The sequence below is a fragment of the Rhododendron vialii genome, chromosome 4a (assembly GCF_030253575.1).
Source record: "Rhododendron vialii isolate Sample 1 chromosome 4a, ASM3025357v1".
Lineage (NCBI taxonomy): Eukaryota > Viridiplantae > Streptophyta > Magnoliopsida > Ericales > Ericaceae > Rhododendron > Rhododendron vialii.
Genome location: NC_080560.1, coordinates 6128668 through 6151050, shown reverse-complemented (window position 1 = coordinate 6151050; position 22383 = coordinate 6128668). Strand labels below are relative to the sequence as shown.

Genomic DNA, 22383 nt, shown 5'->3' with positions numbered 1-22383 from the left:
CTGCAACAAACCCAGATTTTGGATAGAATTAAATATTTTGTCATATTATATACGATAGACTAAATTAAACCAAGTCTAGGCCATTCTTGTGCTCTTCTGAATTTGCGAGATCAATGGGTCGAATCTTGTCGAAGGCATAAAAATAAGAGCCGTACTGCTACTTGCACCGACAGAATTGATACCGATGGGGTACCAACAGGCACGCCAAGTCCACTCCAGGTTCCGCACAGATAATTCGAATTGTTCAATAATTTCAAAAAAAAAAAAAAACCTAGTGGGACAAATAAAAATCAGTTCAATCCGACATTTGTAAGTGTTCGATATTTGTAATTATTTTTAAAAAAATTATATTAAACGGCTCAGGTCATCTACGCAGGATCCGAAGTGAACCCGCATGACCATCGGTACCTATTAAGTATCAATTTCGTCGGCCCCCTTAGGGATTATGCTAAAAATAGACAGAAACAAATGATTGATTGATAGTATAAGAAGTGTGGAGCATTTAATAGAAGCGGCTACATCACGCGGTTGAATGGGTCGGTTGAATGAGTAAACTCCAGTCAATCAATGGCCGCCACTCAAAACTCACCCCTCACCCTTTATAAATACTGGAGTACTAGTTCTAACCCACCATGCAAAACCCCATCCTCAGAAGTGAGAAAGAAGACAGAGAGAGAATAATTTCCCCAAGGTGGTCTAGCTACGTTCTAGCAGCGTGTTCTTTGCCTTACTGTCTCCCCGAGAGTCCGACATTGGATGAGTATCGCGCTTACTCCTGGTGGTTCGAGTTATCACGGTCGCAGTTACAATAACGGACACGGCTACGACTACGACTACGGCTACGGAGACGGGTACGGATTAAGCTACGGCTACGGATTAGGCTACGGGGACGGTAACGGATACGCCTTCGGAGCTGGCGGATGCGGTGGTGCAACTCTAAGCAGGGGTAATTTCCGTGTTCAAGACCCTGGATCGGTTCGTAGAAAGCCTATATTGGTGTCTTGGACAAAACCAAAACCCGGTTGCTTTAAGCTGAACACAGACGGGGCATCGAAAGGAAATCCGGGAGCTTCGTCCGTCGGCGGCATCATTCGGGACAGCGACGGGAAGTGGTTTTCCGGATTTCATCAAACAATAGGGTTCGCTTCGAGTTTAAAAGCAGAACTCTGGGCTCTCCGGAACGGGTTGTCGCTCGCCAAGAACAAGGATTTGGGAAGAGACGAACTCGAAGTGGAGGTCGACGCCACGGTGGTATTGAAGCTTGTAGAGGACAGAAGAGATCGTGATCTTGGCGATCTTCAGGATTTAGTCTTTCAATGTAGGAGCCTTCTGGAATGGTTCGGTTTGACGGCGCCTAAGCATGTATATCGCGAAGCAAATCAATGTGCGGATATCTTGGCAAACTATCATGTGGTCAACAAGGGTGCTACTCAAGATGGATGGCCTGATTTTAAATCTGCTCCGAGTTGTGTTGAGTATAGGATGTTAGCGGATGCTTCTGAGGCAATTTATATTAGGAATTGGAGATGCTAAGAAAGTTGTGTATTTGATTTGAACTCAGCTAAAGACAATTATAGGTGCATGTACATAAGATATATATGGTGAGTAGTGTTGTTCTTTTATTCAAAAGCTATTCAATCAATGTGTGTTTAATTTGTAGCGAGAGTTAGTCTACAAGGAGTTTCAGAGGTTCTGAATTCCAAAAGTTCATGATGGGGCTCAAACTCTGGTTCTCACACCGGGAGGACAATAGTTGCATATTCCGTCTAGGTGTAATACAATCTTTTTGGACGTTTGATGGCTTTTGAATTTTTAGATATACAAAAAGTAGGAAAGAGCCGCCCTTTTTTTTTGTTCGTTTTTGAAAGGCCCTATAGTAGAAGAAAAGCCTTCAACCTCCATCAATTAAGTTCTTGAGGCCAAAAGCACAAAAGTAGAAAAGGGCATTTGGGTGTGTACCAGACAATATGGTCCCCTCTTTAAGGTCACTCCATCATGTGTCTAACAGAGAGAGAGAGAGAGAGATTCAACTCATGAGCCCAGAGATAAAGATCATGAGTTTATCCAGGGCCGGCCCTAAGGGCCCAAAAGTGTAAAAATTATGGCTCTCAACTATTTTTAGCACCCAGCACTAAAGCCCAAAGGGAAAAAAAATAAAGGCCCCCGTCCACTTTGAAGTTCTTGGGCCCCAGAAATGTTATGGGCCAGAATTAAGTATATCACAAGGTCAGTTTTTGTACAATGATCATGGTCTAGCGGTATACTTCAGCAGGGGTTAGAAAAGTTAGTAAGTTAGTCCATAAGGGTTCAAAGGCTATCCATAATCCTGAACCACAAACGCCCACGACAGAACTCAAGCCCTCTGACACAATGATCATGGTCAAAGAAACAAAAGTTGAACAACTAAAATGAAGTTACTGAAAGCTATGAGATATACTCTGCTGCATCTATATCAGAAAACTTCAAAATGAAAGATAGAGATGACATAACCAAGTCTGTGTTCTTCATCTCACCTAAAAACCTAGGCTTTGAACTGGAAAAAAACATTGCCGAAGGAAAGCATAACATCAAACTTCAATTTCCAGCAAAGATTAATACTAACTGAAAAAAGAACCAGAATATCAGAATATGGCAACTCATTGCCAGGGACCTTAGATTCCCTCAAATGTTTGTAAGTTTAACAATACTAAACTGAGAGTTCATAATATCGGGTACAATTTGAGCAAAAACCAATGACGAGAAAATGAAAAAACAAGGACCCTCACCTCTGCAGAGAACAAAAAATACAGCAGGAAATACAAGTCCAGAAAACTGAACCCAAAAATCGAAGTCTAACTTTTTTTCTGTTTGTTGTCAAAGAAACGTATCGCCCCCTTCTTGCATGATACATTTCCGACTATATTCCGCAATCTGATTTTACAACTCGCGAAACCTCAAAATGGTTAAATTCAAAATCTAACACAAAATCTCTTGTGATTTCTATCTCTGAGCGTAATTCTTCAAAACAGGCACTCAAGTTAGCTAGAGAGGAAGTAACGAATTTCTTTTTTCAACTTTTTTTGACTGACATATATATTTGCGAGGGAGGGTGCAAAATTCACAGTTGACCAAGCTACACCAAATTTCTCTGCCTACTACTGATATATGGTATCCTCCTAACCGGCAATTCCTGCAATGAGCGAAAACAAAGAACTAGTAAGCATCATGAGAGATATCCCCTTCTGCATAATATTATGTTTTTAAAGAAAGTAGCCTAATTACAACAGTGTTTCCTGTCAATACATGCCCTTTTTTAAAAGCTTTACTAAACAAAACTTTTAATCGGCTACTAATGATAATATGACTTCATCCCTCTGCACAAAAAAGTGAACAATGAAGAACGTGGTCTCAGCTGCCTCTCATACGAACTAAAGGCCAATTGGCTAAGTAAGGTAATAAACTGAAAATGTTCTACAGGATATGACTTCATAGTGAAAAACAATACCTGGTGAGAATATATGGATTCCCCATTCTAATGAATGTAAATGACATACAATATCCCATTGCTAAAGCAGTTAAAAGTCATATAGTATTTACCAAAGGTCCAGAGCATGACCACAACAAATGTTGAATTAACATCGAAATTATCCCATCCACAATTTTCGGCAAAAATAGACGGTAAAGTTGGACTTACCTAAACAAATTATCCAAAGCTATGTCCTCTGTGTGGGCACTAAGATGGCAACAGGCAAGATGGCCTACATATATGGAACATGGTTTATGTACCATATTTAGTCGGCAAGTACCCTTATAGTTTAAGCAATCGCACTCAACCTATACAACTTACACCTATGTGGTAGTTTGAGAAATAGGCATGATTCGAGCGGTATGAAGGGAAACTCTCACGTACAGTGTTTTTTTTTTTTTTTTTTTTGGGGTGGGGGGGCATTTCTTTAAGTGCTAGTCCAACTAAATGACCACTAGGAAGTCTGACTTTAGTCAAAATAGAAGTCAACGTCAAGAAATGGTTGCTACTTGAATCAATGTCAAGAAATTGTATCTATTAGTGCTAGTCTCTATTTGCTAGACTATGAAAGCGAAGAGTTAAGTAACAGTACTACATTAGTTACTCCCCAATTTGCATGGAACCTAAGTAGCCCAGACATGGACAGGATATGGACATGCTGAAATGCCGAAATGCCAAATAAAAAATTGCCTTGAAGACATTAGCAATTTTAAGATGCCTCCATGCATATTACAAATGGGTACATAGTATGTGAATATATACCATACAGTGGACACCAATATATCTGCCATCACGAGGAGAAAAGTATTCCAAGCATAAATGTACATCAATTATGTAACACAATCATCCGAAGACTAATAAGTGAAGACAATGAGATATTAATAGGTATAAATCTACATTGTTCTCATTTTACCATTGAATCCAACGCTCCTTTTCAACAAACTTGTAACATGTTTCATTCATGTCTAAGTGATGGACATACGCGTCCCCGAAGATCCAACGAGGCAACGAGTATCCGGTTCTAAAAAACTATTGAACAACTACAAATAAGACATATTTCCGTGTGTCCGACACATCTCAGTAAGTGTCAAACACGTGCTTCATAGGTTCCTTCTTTTTTGAATCCCAAACAAAATTTTCTCAGTTATAAACCTCATACATGCTCCATCTCTGCATAACCGACGAAGGAATTAAGAGTATTACGAGGCTTAACTACGTGGTTCCCCTAATCCTTGAGAATGAGAAAATCAACATACACAAGCAGAAACAATATGCGAAATTTCTATACGAAAATACTATACTGATTTGGTCCTCTCACTGTAAAAGCAAACAACCGATCAAAGTGGATATTTACAATTTTATAAACGCATTGCTACAACATTGTTTTGGAGGAAATTTCGCATGAACGGGTAGAATTCTCCTTGAGACAATCAACAATCATTTCAAGATGCATCAGACTTCTACCAATAGCTGATGCCAAATATGACTCTTATCTACCCAACCCACCCTCACCAAGAGCAGAAAATGTGCAAAAGCAGAATGCCAAAACATGGTCCAATAGGTGATTACATAAGACCATCTTTTACTCTAAAACATATGCAACATACTTCATTGGTCATTTATCATTATCATTGCAGTTTGCAATAACGTCACACCCATAAAATGTCTGACCTAGTACAGGACTCCGAAGTCCGAACGAAGGAGCATTCTTATGTAACCAGAAGTGACTAGTGAGGGTTCAAGCCTCGCCACTTGCTTCCTAAACATAATAGTAGGTCTTATGTTCTTCCCGTAATTTTTAATGGACCATAAATGATGGCAAGATAACAGAGAAACAAAAGTGTCCCAAGGACTAATGCGCCAAAGTTGTCCTGAATTTCCCCCTTTTACCAGTTTTCGCAAGACTAGTTACAAGTTGTGTAAAAAAGTTAGTGATATTTACCAAATTTTCAGTCTCAAAGCTAATGGAGCATGATTGCGCCTCCCTGAACACATGGCCATTTCTATAAATGTCCCACTGAGAGAAACTTTTTTATCAATCGCAGTCAACTGATTCTTGAAACAGCAAAAATAACACAAGTGAATATTGTGATTGCAGGTTGCAGCATGTAAAACTCAAGTCTGGGATTACATTGAGAAGGAAGATTATACTGAAAAGTATCATATAGAAATGCTTCCCATATCCAAAGATATCAAAGAGGCCCATGTTTGGGGAGTCGTAACTAGTTTCCAAACTTATGGTTGAGGTTAAGACAAGAAGCAGCATCAAGATTGCATGATCAAGGTTTCAGAGGGAGGAATGCATCAAGTTTTGTAAGCTCAAAACATCAAGGGTCAGATGTGCAGTTCCAAACTTTCCTCTCAGAGTATGGATTTCTCGTTCATGTACGGGAACTATCAATGTTGCGCAAATGTATGACGTTAGAAGTAGGAAAAAGGACTGCACACTATAGTAAGAAGCTCAAGCTTAATATCAACATTGAGTGGACACTAGCTTGTAGTAACTAGTGATGGTCACTTACCGCCATTTGTTTGTCTCTCAGTAACACTGTAACCACCAACATAACCAGGAGAACTTCTAGCAAGAACATCGGATGCTCCATTGTGAAGCCCATAACCAAATGAACCAGATCCCTCTCTCTCAGAGTTTGTCGAACGCCAGGTAGGGTCCCCATAAACTGAACTGCCACTATAAAAATCTGAAAAAGCCCCATCGTAACCGCCATTTGACAAAGCAAAAGATGACGAGGCAGGCCTACCAGGTGCATTATTGCTTGCATAGCTGCCTCCTCCCAAACCATAGCTGTTATCACCACCTCCAAAACCAAGATTCCCACCACGGCCTGAAATATTACCTCCACCTTGGCCCGAGATTAGCGAAGGACCCCAATTAACTCCATTGTTGGCAAAAGTGCTTCCAATGGTTGCACCTCCAGACCCCCCAAAGGCATTCGAATTTGTTGAGTTAGTTCCCTCATTTAGCCCTCCATTCCCCCACAAATTTTGATTTCCAGAGCTAAATAAGGAATTGTTTCCTCCATTACCCTCATTATATCCAATCGGATTAACAAACCTATTTGAATTGCCCGTATAATAAGGGTTCAATCCCCGCCCATAGCTGAGACTATTGTTGAAGTTTGTGCTTGCTGCAAGATTAGGGGTCAACCCTGGTTCAAAGTTCAAACCCACTCCAAATGGAGCATACCCACTTCGACCTCCAGCGATTGGACTGAATCTTCCATCCATTCTAAGACCATAGCCTCCTGTAGTGGGAGAATACCCTTGAGTGTATCCACTGAGGATGCTATTGATTCTGCTCACACCATAGTTATATCCACTCAGTGGGCTTCTGCTGGGACCAGGTGACAACTCTTTGGGGACTGCACGCTTGACCTCAACCATTTTGCCATTGAGCTCGTGGAAAGTTTTGAGCAACACTTTGTCCACAGCATCCTCTGAGTCATATGTAATGAACCCAAACCCTCTTGGTCTCTGAGTGTTGTGATCATACATGACAACGACATCAGTGATGGTCCCAAACTGCTCAAAATACATTTTGAAGTCGCTCTCTGTTACTGTGGAAGCTAATCCTCCAACAAATATCTTCCTCGTGCGTATTGGGCCGGGAGATCCCTGAATGCTACTACTGCTTCTACTCATTGTGTTCTCATCATCCCTTGGAACTGCCTTTTTTGCCTCAACCTGGATATTAAGAACAAATGGTGCACATCAAACTCAAAGGACACTGATATCAAACTGACAGAATATACATAGGGACATCACAAACAAATTTGATATCATAGAGGCAGTGTTTGGAACATTGGGATGAAGCTGAATTGGAATAATCATGACCTTAGAATGCTCATTTCGATGTTTAGCTAGCTAAAACAAAATCATCATTCACCAATTCAGATGAATAGAAAATTCCATTGGCAGGCCGAGGAATTCCTTTCCGAACCAAACACTACCAGAACCAAGAACCAAACACTTCCAGAATCATTTCAAGAACCAAACACTACCAGAATCGAACACTATACATGTATAAGTAGCTTAAATGGAAATATAATTGCCAACAGTCGCCAAAAACAACCGGAGATTATGAATTTGGATCCATGTTTGAAGATAATTCATTTCCCCTCTGCTTTAACTACAAAACAATGAGAGAACTGCAGCAATAACTTTACCAATTCTAATCCAACTTACCATTCTTCCATCGATGTTGTGTTTCTCCCTAGTCACTCTCTCTGCCACTAAAGGGTCAGCAAAAACAATAAAACCAAAGCCACGGGCGCGCCCTGTGCTCCGATCCTTCATAATTACTGATTCCAAAACTTCCCCGAAATCGCTAAAATACTCCTTCAGACGTTCTTCATTTGTGTCCCACGAAATTCCACCAATGAATAATTTTCCAAGATCCGATTGCATTTTCCCTACACAAGCGTAGATCGGTATAATTCAAATTAAATTACAGAACAAACCTTAAATGTTCACAGACTAATTCTCTTCCTAACAGATAATTGCTCTAAATTTGCAATACCCATAAAAATTCACCCTTTTAACAATCCATCATAACAATAAGAATTTCAAAAGAACAAATGCAGATAAAAACCAATTAAACAGCGACAAACCCATACCTTACTTTGAACTAAATTGCAGGAAATCCACGCAACTATAAAACCCACTTGTATATCCTCCGATTCAATCAAAATACATCGGATCCTCAAACGATCAATCCATAAAGAATTCAGCAATCCTGGAAAAAACCCCAACTTTAACATGAATCCCCAAAAGTTATTAAGATCGAAAGAACAACCCCAAATTGGCGAGAAAATCAATACCCAAATCAAGATTTGACAAAACCCCACCTGATTAATGGAAACCCAGATGATATATAGTCAATAGAAGTTAGATCTAAGAGGAGGCACAGTAAGAACTGAGCCCCCCCTTTTCTTTTTCTCTATCTCTCTTTCTCTCTCTCTCCCCTCTTCGTTCTTTCAAATTCTTTTACTTGCAAATTGCAAAATACAGATGGAAATGAGTTTAAAGAGAGAGATATTCTATACAAATCTGTATTTACAAGTTTGTGTAATTTTATTTTATTTTGCAGATTGTTTTTGAAGATACGTAGGATATGAGAGAAGGAAGAAGAAAAAATGGGGAAATGGAAATGGAGATGGTTCGATCTGATAATGGGAGGATTTCTTTTTGTGTGCTTTATATACTTATTGGAAAATCCCATGGTATGGGCATGTATGTGCATGCAGGCGATGTCTGAACCAAATTGAGTGGAGCCCCGTTGTCTGTCTCATTGCAATAATCAGCCGTGGGACTCGGAGAATTCCCGGTGATGAACGGTTGTGATTCCGGGACTCGGTAGGATACACGACACAGAGTACATCAAAGTGTCCATGAAAAAAAATGGACGACTAGAATTCAGATTTAGTGTGAATTCGAACCGTCTATTTCCTCTCATGAACAGCTTCATGTGTCCTTTTTCATATATCATAACATTTACCACTGAGTTGGTAGCCCAGTTGGCAGGGTTCACTACCCTCCTCGGCAGAGACGTGGGTTCAACTCCCGACAGGTGGCTTGGCCTCACATATGCGGATGAGTCGTTGGACCATTGAATGGGGGAGTTTACACCAATTGTGCACCAGGTAATGCCCTAGTGACGGCCCTTCCTCCCGGATGGTAGCTATGACTGGAACCGGATATTTCATTGGCAGGTAGAGAGACCATATGATCACCCAATGAGGGTTGCTACGCTGGTTGCCCTCTCTCACATTTTTTACAAGTCAAAAAAAAATGTATCATAACATTTTAGGGTGAGAAAATAACAAGAAATTGAGTTTATAAAGTAGGAATGGTGAGAAATACGTGAGAAAGAAATCTCTTTTTTTCCTTGTTGGGGAGAATTTAAGCTGCATAATGCAGGTGCGGGTATGCTAGTTGAAGTACGAACGTAAAGCTGAACCTGAAAGAGTTGAAATACGAACGTGAGAATGAGCGTGAAAATATCTTTCTAAAATATTTGAGGTAAATAAAAATAATGTAAGAGCAAATATTGAGAGTTGTAACGAAGAGTTAAGATTATGCTTTCTTTCTAAACCTTCTTTTTCAAAAAAAAAGTAATTTTAAGCTCAAAAATTATTTGTTTATGCAAATAATTTTTCTATTAATATGGATCTTGTTTGATAGATCTCATTAAAATCTTTTAAACGGTGCAAAAAAATTGAAAAATTATTTTTCATTTTCGTTATATTTGAGTTTGAAATTACTTTCTTTTTAAAAAAAAAAAGTTTAGAAATAAAGCGAAACTGAGACTATTAAGTTTTTAAATAGTTTTGTTTATTGGGGAATAAAGCGAGCTCATGTAAAAATAGATGAGAAACAAAAAGCAATATAATAGTATAATACTACTACAGAAAGTATCAAAAATTCCATTAAAATATCACAAGAAATCCCGTTTTTGTATCTCATTGCTTTGAGATATTTTTTTTATTAGAAGCAAAACTTGCATTCAATAAAAGTCATCTGGCACTTATGCCTAGTTTGGATTGAAAAGTTACTCAATTTATTTTTTTTGTCATTATTTGAATTTTTTTTGCATTTGTTTATTTTGCGTTAAACTTTTGTGACTTATTGATTCGTCTCGACGAGAGAAATCAGAAAAGTATAAAATTTTGATCGAAACTCGTAATTTTTTGAATAAAGACGAAAATAAGTCAAAAAGACAAGTTTTTTTTACTTATTTGTCTTTTTTAAAAAAGTATGAGTTTCGATCAAAATTTTATACTTTTCCAATTCCTCTCGCCGAGACGAATCAATAAGTCACAAAAATTTGACGCAAAACTAAAAAATGCGAATTTTTTTTCAAATAAAGACGAAAAATAAGTTACTATTCCACTTTTCAATCCAAATTCAACTTCATAATGATTTTCAAACGAAGCAGAGATACTGAGCCATAGCCAAACCCGAAACACTAATGATGTACAATAAACACAAAGAGACCAACTTATGTCTTAATCATAAACGCGAGCCTCAAACTCTCTACACAACCAACAATAAAAATTCGGCAAAAGTGATGATCTCCCCACACGCACTAGTATGTATGGACCCCACATGTATGTGAGAGATTGTATTTAAATTATTATATACATTGCACTTTTAATTATTTAGTGCTCATGTGGCACCATGTGACGGTACCCTTATGGTTTGAGTGAATAATTTTTCCATTGCTTTGCTTTGGTACTCATCCATCTACCGTTGGAAAATAATAAGAGTTCTCTACCAAATGGGTCATCAAACTCCCTCCTTGCAATAAATGAGATTAGTTTGCTAAAAAGATGTGGCAAATTGTACTACTACTTTTATGATTTCGTTACGTCCAAGGTTTTGAAACATCTAATCTATTTAATTTTGTCTACAATTTCAAGACTAGTTTCCTATTATCTTTTTCCTTTTTTTTATAGATTCTACATTTTTCTCGTTCGATATTATAAAGCCTGATCTTTGTAGTTAGGTCAAAGGAAGAGTTTTTTATTACCTTGCGTGAGTTCAATGAATCAATAATAGTACAAGTATGTGTAGTATATTTGGCAAGACCCTTTTTTATTTTGACATTTTTGTAGCATGGCTATGAACGTACGAAATGTGTGTTTAATTCGTACCATCTAAAGACAGTTATATAGTAAGATTTTCGCAATGATTTGTTGTTTATTACTAATTCAAAAGCAATTCGTTGGAGAAGTTTGTTGAACTTCTAGTGAGAAAGATGAACAGAGTTCTTTCAAATGCATTCTGGAAAAATGAAATATTGGTTTTTCAATGTCGTTATTAAATTTCTTTGTGAAAATATCTATTATTGTAGGAGTATGTTTAAACTAGGGCCAGTTTCCCAAAAAGAGGTCACTTGCTTTTTGGTTTTTTTTATGTCCTTGTTCAAATTTCATTCGAGTTTGTTAGTTTTACATTTAACTTATGTGAATTTTTAGTTTGTCGGCAATGGGAGGAATTGAAAAAAGTTAAAAATTGTGACTTTTACCCATATTGTTTTGAAAATACTTAAGAAAAACTTCAAAACAAAAATTTGACGCAAAACTAACAAACGTGAAAAAAATTTGTATAAGGACAAAACAAAAAAGTCGAGTGGGTTTGTTTTGGGAAATTAGCAATTAGGCCTGGGTTTGAGATGTATTTTTGTTTTCTATTAGAAAAAAGGCAAAAAAAGGACATAAGTAGACCCAATAAAAGGAGGAAAAAAACAAAAAAAGGAGATACTTTTGTCAAGAATGGGATTCGAACCCATGCCCTTTCGGACCAGTACCTGAAACTGGCGCCTTAGACCAACTCGGCCATCTTGACTTTGCTCTCTCAATTTACTTACTCTTCATATTTCTTACTAAAATTTTGACTCTGGCTACATTGCCTTAGTCTGGGCCATTGTTTGTTGGGTTATTGCTGACTTGCAACTATCAATTTTGCCTAACAAGGTTTTGGTCATAGAAGCTGTAAAGCTGAAAATGAAACTCATCACATTCAACATCCTGAGGATCCGAAAGATAAATGTTCGATGATTTCCTCCCTGTGCTCAACTTCTAACTCGTGGAGGACGAGAAAGGAATGCTGGAGAAATCCAAATAACATCCCAAGGAGATTAAGCAACTTGGCCTCTTGTAGCAACAAGAGTAGATCAGTCCGGCTAGCTGCGGCTTTTTCCTTTTTCATTCGAACAAAAAGCTTGCTTGTGGCTGGACAAAAGTGTCGGTTTGTTGTGTAACAGGTGAAAAAGAAAGGCATTTCCTTAAAAAATGTGAAGTTACCAGTTTCTTCTCATGTGGGGGTGTAGCTGACAAAATGGTCCCTCTTTTAAGGTCTCTCCATCATGTTTCTAAGAGAGAGAGAGAGAGACCATTCAACTCATGAGCCCAGAAATAATGATTATGAAGTTTAGCCAGGGCCAGCCTTGAGCGCAAAAATGAGGGCCCTCAAATGTTTTTAGTATCCAGCATATAAACCCAAAAAAAAAAAGCAAGGCCCTCGGCTTCGAAATTCACCTTAGGTTTCCGTAAAGTTAGGGGCCGGCCCTGACTAAATCACAGGGCCTGTTTTTGTACAATTGTCATGGTCAAGGGGAAAAAAAAAAGTTGAAATGCTAATATGTATGTATTGAAAGCAATGAGAAACTCTGCTGCATCTCTATATAAGAAACTTCACACTGAAAGATAGAAAGCCTGGGTTTTGAACTAGAAAAAGCATTGCCAAAGGAAAGCAGAATATCAAACTTCAACTTGCAGCAAAGATAGTACTATAATGAAAAGCAAAGAACAAGAATATGGCAACTCATTGCCAGGGACCTTAGACTGTATCTATCCCTCAGATGTTTTTAAGTTTAACAATACTAAACCAAGAGTTAATAACATCTGGTACAATCTGAGCAAAAACCAATGAAGGGAACAAGGAAAAAACAAGGATTACCTGACAAGAACCTGCACCTTTGCAGAGAAAAAAAATACAGCAGGAAATACAATTCCAGAAACGGAACCCAAAAATCTAAGTCTATATTTTTTTTTTTTTCTGTTTTTTGTCAAAGAAACGTATCGTCCCTTTCACCAGAGATGCATGACACATTTCCGACTATATTCCGCAATCTGATTTTACAACTCACTCAATGCCAAACAGAAACCTCAAAATGGTAATATTCAAAACCTAACACAAAATCTCTTGTGATTTCTATCTCTGAGCATAATCCTTCAAAACAGGCACTCCAGTTAGCTATAGAGGAAGTAACAAATTTCTTTTTTCAACTTTTTTCGACTGATATATATTTCCGAGGGAGTGTGCAAAATTCACAGTTGACCAAGCTACACCAAATCTCTTTGCCTACTACTGATATATGGTATCCTCCTAACCGGCAATTCCTGCAATGAGTGGAAACAAACAACTAGTAAGTATCATGAGAGATATTCCCTTCTGGCTAATATCTTTCAAAAGAAAGTATAAATGCCCTTTTTTAAAAGCTTCACTAAACAAAAGTTTTAATTGGCTACGAATGATACAACTTCGTCCCTCTGCCAAAAAAAAAGAAAGAGAACAATGAAGAACATGGTCTCAGCTGCCTCTCAGATGAACTAAAGGCCAGTTGGCTAAATAAGGTAGTAAACTGAAAATGTTCTGCAGGACATGACTTCATAGCGTAAAACAATACCTGGTGAGAATATACAGATCACCCCATTCTAACGAATGTACATTACATACAATATCCCACTACTAAAGCAGTTAAAAGTCCTATAGCTTAAACCAAAGGTCCAGAGCATGACCACAGCAAATGGTGAATTAACATCCAAATTATCCAATCCACGATTTTTCTGGAAAAATTGAAGGTAAAGTTGGAATTACCTAAAAAAATTATTCCAAAGATTTGGCCTCAGTGTTGGCACTAAGATGGCAATAGGCAAGACGGCCTACGGATATGGAACATGGTTTAGGTACCACATTTAGTCGGCAAGTACCCTTAAAGTTTAAGCAATCACGCACAACTTATACCACTTACTACTATTTGAAAGTTTGAGAAATAGGTATAAATTTAAGTGCATTTCTTTTTTCTTACATTGATTAATCTACAGTCTCTGTGGGCCAATATAGCAATGTTTTTATCCAACACAATGATCACTAGGAAATCTGACTTTAGTCAAAATAGAAGTCAACGTCACGAAATGATTGCTACTTGAATCAACGTCAAGAAATGGTCTGTAATAGTGCAAGTCTCTACTTGCTAAACTATAAAAGCGAATAGTTAAGTGACGGTACTACATCAGTTGCTCCCCAATTTGCATGGACACGGACACGCCACACAGAAAAAGGGTATTTTCCTAAGCAGAAAGCCTACTGGTGCAGACTAAAAATCTGTACCAGTGGGTACAAACCCCTTTTTGGGTCTTAAAAAAATGATCAGAGTCGCTCATTTTGTTTAAAATACTTTATTTATAGTCCTTGCAAAAAATAAGTTTAATCCGGTATCGGTGAAAGTATTTACGAAACATCCAAACTTTGCTCTAGAATTCAATAGAGCAAAGTTTGGATGTTTCGTAAATACTCTTACCGATACCGGATAAACTTATTTTTTGTATGGACCACAAACAAAGTATTTTAAACAAAATGAGCGACTCGGATCATTTTTTTGAGACCCAAAATGGACCCAAAACGGGGTTTGTACCCACTGGTACAGATTTTTAGTCTCTACCAGTAGCACCATTCATGCATAATACAAATGGCTACACAATATGTGAATATATATCATACAGTGGACACCAATATATCTGCCATATAGAGAGAATATACTAGCACAACTAATGTCTAATAAACAAATGATAAATATCTCAAGGAAACAAGAACTCCATCCATATATGTGTATTGTCAATGATTCTAAGACTAAAAAGTGAAGAGCACGTGATCTTAATAGGTACGAATCTACATTGTTCTCATTTTATCATCGAATCCAACGTTCCTTTTTTACAAACTTGTATCATGTTTCATCCATGTCTAAGTAATGGACATATGAGTCCCCCAAGTGTCCAACGAGTATCAGGTTCTAAAAAACTATCGGACAAATACTAATAAGACATATTTCCATGTATCCAACACATCTCAGTAAGTGCCAAACCCAAGCTTCTTAGGTTTCTCCTCTTTAGAATCCGAAACAAAAGGATTTTCAGTTATTAACCTCATACATTCTCCATCTCTGCATAATTGACGAAGGAATTAAGAGTATTACGAGGCAGCACCACGTGATTCCTCTTATCCGTGAGAGTGAGAAAAGCAACATACACAAGCAGAAAGAATATCCTGAATTTCTCAAAAATGCAATATACTGATTTGGTCAAAAGAACCCATCAAAGTGAATATTTACAATTTAATAAATGAATTGCCACAACATTGTTTGGAATGTGGTGTGGAATAAAGCCTCTGCTACACAGCTTCCTCCTAGTTTATCTGCCGTAGCGGAGTGGTGTGCTCAGGGCAAGGGGCTTAGAAGCACTCTCACAAAAAGTGTGGTGGCAGCTACTGTGTACTACTTTGGCTGGAACGGAATCACAAAGTTTTTCAACAAAAAGCTTCTGATAAAGAGCAGCTTATTCAGAATATAGTTAACTTCATAAGGGCATTTTTGTGTTCTAGGAAAGGTGTAAATCAATCTCAGCAGAATAAAGACTTGTGTGCTAGTTGGGGCTGCCCATGAGTATTTTTTCTTGATCCTTGGTAGTGGAGCACTACGTTTTTTTGCTTAGGTTGTCAAAAGTGTCTTTGATTCTTTGCGGTTGTTTGTTTCTGTAGCCCATTGCTTTGTATAGAGGGGTATGCCCCTAACAGTTTTGTAAATCTTGTTTGAGCTTTAATGGAAAAGTAGTTATCCAAAAAAAAAAATCTTTGTTGTGTAAGAAAATTTTGCATGAATGTGTAGAATTGTACTTGAGACAATCAACAATCATTCAAGATTCATCAGACATGTACCAATAGCTGATGCCAAAAATGACTCTTGTCCACCCAACGCACCCCCATGAAGAAAAAGCCAAACAACAACGTGCATTGGAATGGGGATTTGTATATTGCATACCCTTAAGGCATGTAGTGCACCATAAGATGTAGGAGAACAAGAGTTTTCCTGCAAAGACTAACCCTTCCCATGTGGCCAAAGAAATCATCCTTGCTCAACAAAATAATATAAAAATATTGACATATATATATATACACACACACACATACGGAAAGTCTAAGCTTACCAACCCAAAATCCCGATCGGAATCCCGATGCCCCGCCGGGCACACTTTGGCCAATGGACAGCCGATCCAAGCCGTCCAAAAATTCTATAAAAAAAATTGAGTGGGCCTACGCAAGAATAAACGGCATCCGACGTGTGTAGATAGCTGATCCAAACAATCCATTTTTGTGTTTGGATTGGCCAAAAATGGAGTGTTTGGATCGGCCAAAAATGTAGTGCTTGGATCGGCCACCTACACGCGTCGGATGCCATTTATTCTCATGTGGGCCCACTCGGTTTTTTTTTTATAGAATTTTTGGATGGCTTGGATCAGCCGTCCGGTGGCCAGAGTGTGCCCGGCAAGGCGTCAGGATTCCAATCGGGATTCCTCCCGTCGGGAACTGTAGCACCACTCATACACATATATGTAAGTATGCATGTATGTATATGCGTATGTAAGCCCGATACCACAAGAAACTCTTAGCTTCAAACATTAGGCAAGGAGGAATTTGTTGAAAAAGTACTTTGCTATGAAAGAGCCAACAAAACGGCCAGTGATGTCTAGGGGTGGTTTTAATTGCGATTGCGTTCATCTGGTTTGGTGTCCATGGATATAAAGGGCGGCTCACCATTCATTGACAGTGTTGCTGACTACCAACTTCTGACATACTAGAGTTGTAAAAGTCGGTGGCCAGGTGGCCGGGATCATATTACTTTAATGGCAAATGCATGTGTGCCCACTGCCCACAAGCACTAAGAGTAGCAAAACTTTTTCTCGACAATTATCTTATATGTAAGTGGATAACAAGATTAGTGCAGTGGTATGTCCCATTAACTAGCACATAAATTGGATACATCCAATCACCCATGTATCACTGAGATGAAAATGTGCAAAAGCAGAATGCCAAATCATGGTCCAATAGGTGATTACATATACAACACACTACATTGGTCATTTCTCATTATCCTTGCAATACATCACCCCCTAAAAATGTCTCCGACCTAGTACAGGGCTCCGAAGTCTGAACAAAGGAGTATTCTTATATAACCACAAGTGAGGGTTCCAGCCTCACTACTTGCTTCGTAAACATAATTGTATGTCTTATGTTAACGGGAGAAACAAAGTGTCCTAAGGACTAATGCACCAAAGTTGTCCTGAATTTCCCCCTTTTACCGATTTTCGCAAGACTAGTTGCAAGCTGTGTCAAAAAGTTACCGATATTTACCAAATTTTCAGTCTCAAAGCTAATGCAGCATGATTGCGCATCCCTGCACACATGGTCATTTCTATTATGTCCCACTGAGAGAACGTTTTTTTATCAATCGCAGTCAACTGATTCTTGAAACAGAAAAAAAAAAAAAAAAAACATAAGTAAATTTTGCAGTTGCAGATTGCAGCATGTAAAACACAGGTCTGGGATTCCTTTGAGAAGCAAGATTATTCTGAGTGAAAGGTATCATTTAGAGATGCTACCCATATCAAAAGGTATCAAAGAGGCCCAAAATGATAGGCATTGAGTTTGGGGAGTCAAAACTAGTTTCCAAACTCATGGTTGAGGTTAAGACAAGAAGCAGCTCCGAGATTGCATAATCAAGGTCTCAGAGGGAGGAATGCAACAAGTATTGTAAGCTCACAACATCAAGGGTTAGATGTGCAGTTCCAAACTTTCCTCTAACAGTATGGATTTCTCGTTGCAACAGCCACATCGGTAAATTAACACCTTCAACCATGAGTATCACTAAATTTCTGTTGGTTTATTCTCGCCATTAGCGTTAAGGAGACCAGTAAAACATGGTAATCGCTTAGACTTCAACCCAGTGAAACTAATGCCTAAAACATAGTTATTCATTGGGATTGAAACTTCATCACAAGTTCATTCCCAAATCAGTGTCCGAGAGCAGGGACTATTGGATTGAAATGATGCTTGCACCCTAAGTCCATGCATAAATTAACCACTCTTTTAAGAATTCTACACGGTTTACCACATCCAATGAATTCAAAAAAAAGGGGGCTCTAAATCATACTTCTCAACCTTTATTATCAATGGTATCATGTACTGGAACTATCAATTTTGCGTAAATGTATAATGTCTGAAGTAAGATAAAGGACTGCACGCTAGAATAGGAAGCTAAAGTTTAATACCAACATTGAGTGGAACTAGCTTGTAGTTACTAGTGATGGGCACTTACCGCCATTTGTTTGTCTCTCAGTAACACTGTAACCACCAACATAACCTGAAGGACTTCTAGCAAGAACATCGGATGCTCCATTGCGAAGCCCGTAACCAAATGAACCAGATCCCTCTCTCTCAGTCTCAGAATTTGTGGAACGCCAAGTAGGGTCCCCGTAAACTGAACTGCCACTATAAAAATCTGAAAAAGCCCCATCATAACCGCCATTTGACACAGCAAAAGATGATGAGGCAGGCCTAACAGTTGCATTATTGCTTGCATAGCTGCCCCCTCCCAAACCATAGCTGTTATCACCACCTCCATAACCAAGATTCCCACCACGGCCAGAAATATTACCTCCACCTTGGCCTGAGATTAGCGAAGGACCCCAATTAACTCCACTGTTAGCAAAAGTGCTTCCAATGGTCCCACCTGCAGACCCCACATAGGCATTCGAATTTGTAGAGTTAGTCCCATCATTTAGCCCTCCATTACCCCACAAATTTCGATTTCCTGAGCTAAATAAGGAATTGTTTCCTCCATTACCCTCGTCATATCCAACGGGATTAACAAACCTATTTGAATTGCCCATATAATAAGGGTTCAATCCCCGCCCATAGCTGAGAGTATTATTGAAGTTGGCACTTGCTGCAAGATTAGGGGTCAACCCTTGTTCAAAGTTCAAACCCACTCCATAACCCGAACCAAATGGAGCGTACCCACTTCGACCTCCAGCAATTGGACTGAATCTTCCATCCATTCTAAGACCATAGCCTCCAGTAGTGGGAGAGTACCCTTGCGTGTATCCACTGAGAATGCTATTGATTCTGCTCACACCATAGTTATATCCACTAAGTGGGCTTCTGCTGGGACCCGGTGACAACTCTTTGGGGACTGCACGCTTGACCTCAACCATTTTTCCATTGAGCTCATGGAAAGTTTTGAGCAACACTTTGTCCACGGCGTCCTCCGAGTCATATGTGATGAACCCAAACCCTCTTGGTCTCTGAGTGTTGTGATCATACATGACAACGACATCTGTGATGATCCCAAACTGCTCAAAATACATTTTGAAGTCGGTCTCTGTTACTGTGGAAGCTAAACCTCCAACAAATATCTTCCTTGTGCGTATTGGGCCAGGAGAGCCCTGAATGCTACTAATGCTTCTACTCATTGTGTTCTGGTCATCCCTTGGAACAGCCTTTTTCGCCTCAACCTGGATATTAAGAACAAATGGTGCACATAAAACTCAAAGGCTACTGATCTCAAACTGACACAATATACATGGGGACATTGCAAACAAATTCAATACCATAGAGGCAGTGTTTGGTTCATTGTAATGAAGCTGAATTGGAATAATCATTACCTTAGAATGCTCATTCCGATGTTTAGTCGCTAAAACAAAACCAAAATGTACATTACAACTGGAATCATCATTCACCAATTCAGATGAACTCCAAATTCCATTGACAGGCCAAGGAATTCCTTTCCAAGATCATTCCAAGAACCAAACACTACCAGAATCGAAGATTATACATGAATAAGTAGCTTAAATGGAAATGCAATTGCCTTCATTCCCCAAAAACAACCAGAGATAACAAGGTTGGATCCTTGTTTGAAGACAATTCATTTCCCCTTTGTTTTAAGCACAAAACAAAGAAAGAACTTCAGCAATAACTTATCTAATTGTAATCCAACTTACCATTCTTCCATCGATGTTGTGTTTCTCCCTAATCACTCTCTCTGCCACTATAGGGTCTGCAAAAACAATAAACCCAAACCCGCGGGCGCGCCCTGTGCTCCGATCCTTCATAATTACTGATTCCAAAACTTCCCCGAAATCACTAAAATACTCCTTCAGACGTTCTTCATTTGTGTCCCAGGAAATTCCACCAATGAATAATTTTCCAAGATCAGATTGCATTTTTCCTGCACAAGCTAAGATCAGTTTTACTCAAATCAAAATCTAAACAAACTTTAGCTAACAGATAATTGCTCTAAAATTGCAAGACCCATAAAAATTCACCCTTTAAACAATCCATCGCGACAATAAAAGGTCCAAACAAGCAAATGCAGATAAAAACCAATTAAACAGCAACAACCGTACCTTACTTATAACTAAATCCACGCAACTGTAAAACCAACTTGTATATCCTGCGATTCAATCGAAATACATCGGATCCTTCCACGATCAATCCACAAAGAATTCAGCAATCCTGAAAAAACCCAACTTTAAATCAATCCCAAAAAGCTATTAAGATCGGAAGAACAACCCCAAATTGGCGAGAAAATCAATACCCAAATCAAGATTTGACAAAACCCACCTGTTTTAATGAAAACCCAGATGAGAACTTATCAATAGAAGTAAGATCTAAGAGGAGGCACAGTAAGAACTGAGCCCCCTATTATATTTCTCTCTCTTTCTCTCTCTCTCTCCCCTCTTTGTTCTTTCAAATTCTTTTACTTCCAAATCGCAAAATACAGATGGAAATGAGTTTAAAGAGAGATATTCAATACTCCTACAAATCTGTATTTACATGTGCATACAATTTTTTTTTTTTTTTTCAGATTGTGTTTGAAGATACGTAGAATATGAGAGAAGGAAGAAGAAAAAATGGGGAAATGGAAATGGAGATGGTTCGATCTGATAATGGGAGGATTTCTTTGTCTGTGCTTTATATACTTATTGGAAAATCCCATGGTATGGGTCATGTGAGTTATGTATGTGCATGCATGCATGTGATGTCTGAAGGGCATTGAGTGGAGCCCCGTTGTGGCGTTGTCTGTCTCATTGCAAGAATCAGCCGTCGGATTGATAGAATTCCTGGTGATATTTATCATTGGACACTTTTGATGGCTTTTGCTTTGGTGATGAACGGTTGTGATCCCTTGATTGTGTTCATTTTTTTGAGGATTTGGTGTGAATGGTTTGGTGTGAGTGGTTTGGTGAGAAAATACAACAATAAATTGAGTTTTACAAAGTAGGAGTGGTGAGAAATAGGTGAGAAGGAAATCTCCTCTCTCTTTTTCCCATTGATGGGCAGAATTTAATTTACCAAAAAATCTACCCACTACTCTCATTCACCACTCCCCTCCACCGCTTTCAATCTCACCGTTAAAAAGTGTTTTGCATTTGAAAGAGTTAAAAATTTGATTGATTGCGGAAACGGGCGATGAGATTGAGCACTGCGATGAGAGAGCGGTGAAACAAACGATGGGGGTTGAAATTGCGCTAGAGCAAAGATTGAGTGGCAGCAGAAAGATTAGAACTATCTATCTTACTTGTAACTAGTTTTGTTTCGTGGGAACAAAGCAAGATTATGTAAGAATTGATGAGAAACAAAAAGCAATCAAATATTAAATTTAGCAAATATGAAAATTCCCATTGAAGTATCATTAATCCCACTTTTGTAGTATCTCATTGCTTTCTTTTGTACTCATATCTAGGTTGTTCGGCTAAATACTCCGTAAGTCAAATGATTTATTTTTTTGTTTTTATCTAATTTTTTTTCGTATTTGTTAACTTTCCGTCAACTTTTTGTGGAATATTACTTCGTTACGACAAGAGGAATCTAAAATGTATAAAATTATTATCGAAATCCAAATTATTTTGAATAAAGATAAAAAATTTGGCTTATTGGATCTTTAATCAAAAAATTTAGGTTTCGATCGTAATTTTTTACTTTTTAGATTTCTCTCGTCAAGAAGAATCAATAATCTACAAAAAGTTGACAAAAAGTTGACAAAAAACTAACAAATGATGAAAAAAATTTGAATAAGAACAAAAAAAAAACCATTTGACTTATTAAGCCGAACAACAAAGTAGGTTTCCCGAGTTTAAAATTTACTGCGTGTAATGTTTAATTTGTAGAGCTTGATAATTATATGATAACTAGATTAAACGTGCGAAACAAATAAATTTACCAAACATCAATAACTTAGTATT

General features: G+C 38.3%; 2 protein-coding genes and 1 non-coding gene across 16 annotated transcripts; all 3 read right to left on the bottom strand.

The window, feature by feature from the left end:
* Window positions 1-2619: 2619 nt before the first annotated feature.
* LOC131322899 (heterogeneous nuclear ribonucleoprotein 1-like) lies at window positions 2620-8698 on the bottom strand. Of its 3 annotated transcripts, none has more exons than XM_058354474.1 (5): window positions 8344-8698; window positions 8140-8258; window positions 7709-7935; window positions 6028-7207; window positions 2620-3169 (listed from the first exon to the last, which is right to left on the bottom strand). In XM_058354474.1, the coding sequence occupies exons 3-5, from the start codon at window positions 7928-7930 to the stop codon at window positions 3156-3158; spliced, it is 1416 nt and encodes a 471-aa protein (XP_058210457.1). In that variant the 5' UTR covers window positions 7931-7935; window positions 8140-8258; window positions 8344-8698; the 3' UTR covers window positions 2620-3155. The 3 variants fall into 3 exon arrangements, with proteins under 3 accessions (XP_058210457.1, XP_058210455.1, XP_058210456.1); XM_058354472.1 differs by having other exon boundaries at window positions 8371-8698; XM_058354473.1 differs by having other exon boundaries at window positions 8145-8258; window positions 8371-8698.
* A 3093-nt stretch (window positions 8699-11791) lies between these two features.
* TRNAL-CAG (transfer RNA leucine (anticodon CAG)) lies at window positions 11792-11872 on the bottom strand. The gene has a single exon. It is a non-coding gene; the product is annotated as a tRNA-Leu (tRNA).
* Window positions 11873-12877: 1005 nt separating this feature from the next.
* LOC131322897 (heterogeneous nuclear ribonucleoprotein 1-like) lies at window positions 12878-21099 on the bottom strand. 12 transcript variants are annotated; one of them, XM_058354461.1, is made up of 6 exons: window positions 20762-21099; window positions 20545-20653; window positions 20140-20375; window positions 18456-19653; window positions 13907-13971; window positions 12878-13428 (listed from the first exon to the last, which is right to left on the bottom strand). In XM_058354461.1, exons 3-5 carry the CDS (start codon window positions 20359-20361, stop codon window positions 13916-13918), a joined length of 1476 nt encoding a protein of 491 aa, XP_058210444.1. In that variant the 5' UTR covers window positions 20362-20375; window positions 20545-20653; window positions 20762-21099; the 3' UTR covers window positions 12878-13428; window positions 13907-13915. The 12 variants fall into 12 exon arrangements, with proteins under 12 accessions (XP_058210444.1, XP_058210443.1, XP_058210446.1 ...); XM_058354460.1 differs by having other exon boundaries at window positions 20140-20366; XM_058354463.1 differs by having other exon boundaries at window positions 20550-20653.
* Window positions 21100-22383: the final 1284 nt, after the last annotated feature.